General features: G+C 43.4%; 1 protein-coding gene across 1 annotated transcript in view; it reads right to left on the bottom strand.

Moving 5' to 3' along the window:
- Positions 1-2,025: 2,025 nt before the first annotated feature.
- The window catches only part of si:ch211-171h4.3 (serine/threonine-protein kinase SBK1), a 3,141-nt gene continuing 2,666 nt past the window's right edge, over positions 2,026-2,500 (bottom strand). The window contains exon 5 of the mRNA XM_034545503.1: positions 2,026-2,500. This exon is cut by the window's right edge and continues 98 nt beyond it. Within this exon, the coding sequence (XP_034401394.1) occupies positions 2,026-2,500 (475 nt within the window).

Below are 2,500 nucleotides of genomic sequence, written 5' to 3'. Positions count from 1 at the left end.
GTCTTGTTGTTGTTGTGGAGCACTTAAACAGTACGACCGCACTGTTATGATGCAGTATTTCCTTCAGGTATAATCAGAATGATTAAATTATTAAAGATTTTATATTTTAATCTGCTCGTGAGAAAACTCTGGGATGTGAAACCTTCAATAACCGTATAACATAAAAGGCTATTAATGATTTTTATTAATTACTTTTAAAGTTGCATTAAGATCATTATCCTTTAACCCTGATTTGAAATGTAATTACAATATTTAAAGTCTAATATTGTTATTAATATTAGTACAAGTGTGAAGTACTTATTTCCTCAAGGATTTACTTTATTTGCATTTAATACATTTAATTCCGGATATATTTGACACCTATTAATTGTTTTTTGCACATTTTACACACTGACTAAATATACTAAAATTATCTTTCTGTTTGTTACACCTTTTATAGTTTAAAGTTGACATTTGCATCCTTATCTTATAAGTAAAGTAGGACACGTGTTAGAGTTTAAAGGTATTTAATCTATATACATTTAATAAAAAGTAATTTTTTTTGTAATATTTGGACACGCCAATAAACAATAAATCAAACTGTTTAAAAGAAAATGAACTTTCTGTGACACGCAGGATTTTCATGTCGAGAAACACATTTTATTTTAATGTAACTCCATTGAAAACTACACATTCGCTATCATTTTGTTGTTGTTTTTGTTGTCGTCTGCTGAAGGGGTCACCTCCACTCAGCTGACGGACAGCTGGACGGGGACACGCCCAGGAAGCCGGCGGCCTCGTCTTCCTCTCATCTTCTCCTCACCTCCCTTCAACTCTCTGAGGCCATTTTAATCTTTTCGGTATGCGACCTCGGGGTCCGTCCCTCCTCCGTAACCCCACACCGCGCAGCCCCCCCCCCCCCCCACCGCAAAAACAGGACTCTTAATACACTCGATATCCTCGTTTACATTTCCAGAGGACTCATCCCCGGCTCTCATCGTCAGTTTTGATTTAACACTCGAGTGTAACGCGGCCAACGCACCCCTGAGGACCTTCTGGGCTCATCTTAGCTGAGCGTCACTTTCAAAGCTACGTACATCAGCACTTCATAAGAGACACGGAGACGAGTCAAATGTTTTATTTGGCTTTGCGGTGTCGTAAAAAAACAATAACACGTACCCCAGTGCAGGAGATCGCCAGCAGAGCGAGGTGCTTCACCACGTTCACAGGACACTTGATAGTTTACAAAAAACAAGACGTAAAACAAGTTCATTTAGTGTTTACTTGTTGGTACGTGAGAGGATACGCGGTTCGTGGTTTAGCAAGATAAATATACGCAGCATATAAATTTCCAGAAAAGTGCCTTTTAATAGGCTTGTTTAATATTTATGCCTTCTGAAAGACCTTTTTTAAATCATTTTTAATGACTTGAAAGCGGGTCAGAGTGTCGGCCCCGTCGGAGGCTTTAATAACCGGGCACTACTGCGGGGTCTATATGCAGTTCATAACCCACGATGACGAATACGCTCAAAACCCAAATATAGACGCGCAGCACGAAAGACGGTATCTTTTACAAGGACGTGATAGCGTTACAGTCATTAATTATTATTTCTACAGCACCGATAAACAGTAATAGTCCCCAGAGGAGCAGCTGTTGCATCATTCTTTCAACACATTTTCAATCTGATGTAGTAAATTAGTTGAATTTATCATTATTCTTTTTTATTTATTTAATCTCCCGCTCTCAAACTACTTTTCACACCATAGAATATTGAGGTTTATTTTTGTTTTAACGTGGACATTTCGGAGATATATTTCCCAATTTTGTGTCTTTTCAGTCGGGTTGCAACAATAATTGATTATTAAGAGTGAAATCTCATTCTAACATATTCTGAGAGTCGTTTTGTCTGATCAAATGCAAAGATATTAAATTTACCGCAATATCTTTTAAAAGGCACGATGGAATATGTTGCTAAACTATCAACTACAAACAATATTAATCAGGTTTTTTCTTTATAAAAACATGTCCTCTCATCCTCGTTCTGGTTATTTTGGACTCCTCCCCTCCTTCCCCCGGCTCCTCTTCCTCTCCTCCTCCAGCCTCTTCCTCTCCTCCTCCGTCACCCACTCCCCTCCGAGGTAACTCAGCGCATCCTCGGGTCGCCCGCGGAGCCGCGGCCTCGGCTCGAGCAGCGTCCGGAAGAAGCGGCGTGCCGGCGCGGTGAAACGGGCGAACTGGGGCGCGACGCCGACGACGACGACGGTGGCGGGAGGAGGAGGAGGAGGCCCCTCCTTCTCCACAGGCTCCGCCCACGCGTCCAGCGTGGCGTCGAGGCCTCCCGCTCCGTCGGACCACTCCCGATACTTCAGGTAGGACCGGCAGTCGCTGGCGGTCTCGGCCCAGGGGTGACTGCCGGTGAGCATGGCGTACGTCAGGATCCCCAGAGCCCAGCTGTCCGTGCCGGTCTCCACGGAGACCCAGACCCTCGCCTTCTTTCTTCCCTCCTCCTCCCCGTCCTCG

The sequence above is a fragment of the Cyclopterus lumpus genome, chromosome 11 (genome assembly GCF_009769545.1).
Source record: "Cyclopterus lumpus isolate fCycLum1 chromosome 11, fCycLum1.pri, whole genome shotgun sequence".
NCBI lineage: Eukaryota > Metazoa > Chordata > Actinopteri > Perciformes > Cyclopteridae > Cyclopterus > Cyclopterus lumpus.
The sequence above is the reverse complement of the archived record's forward strand: the minus strand, read 5'-3'. Positions and strand labels throughout refer to the sequence as shown.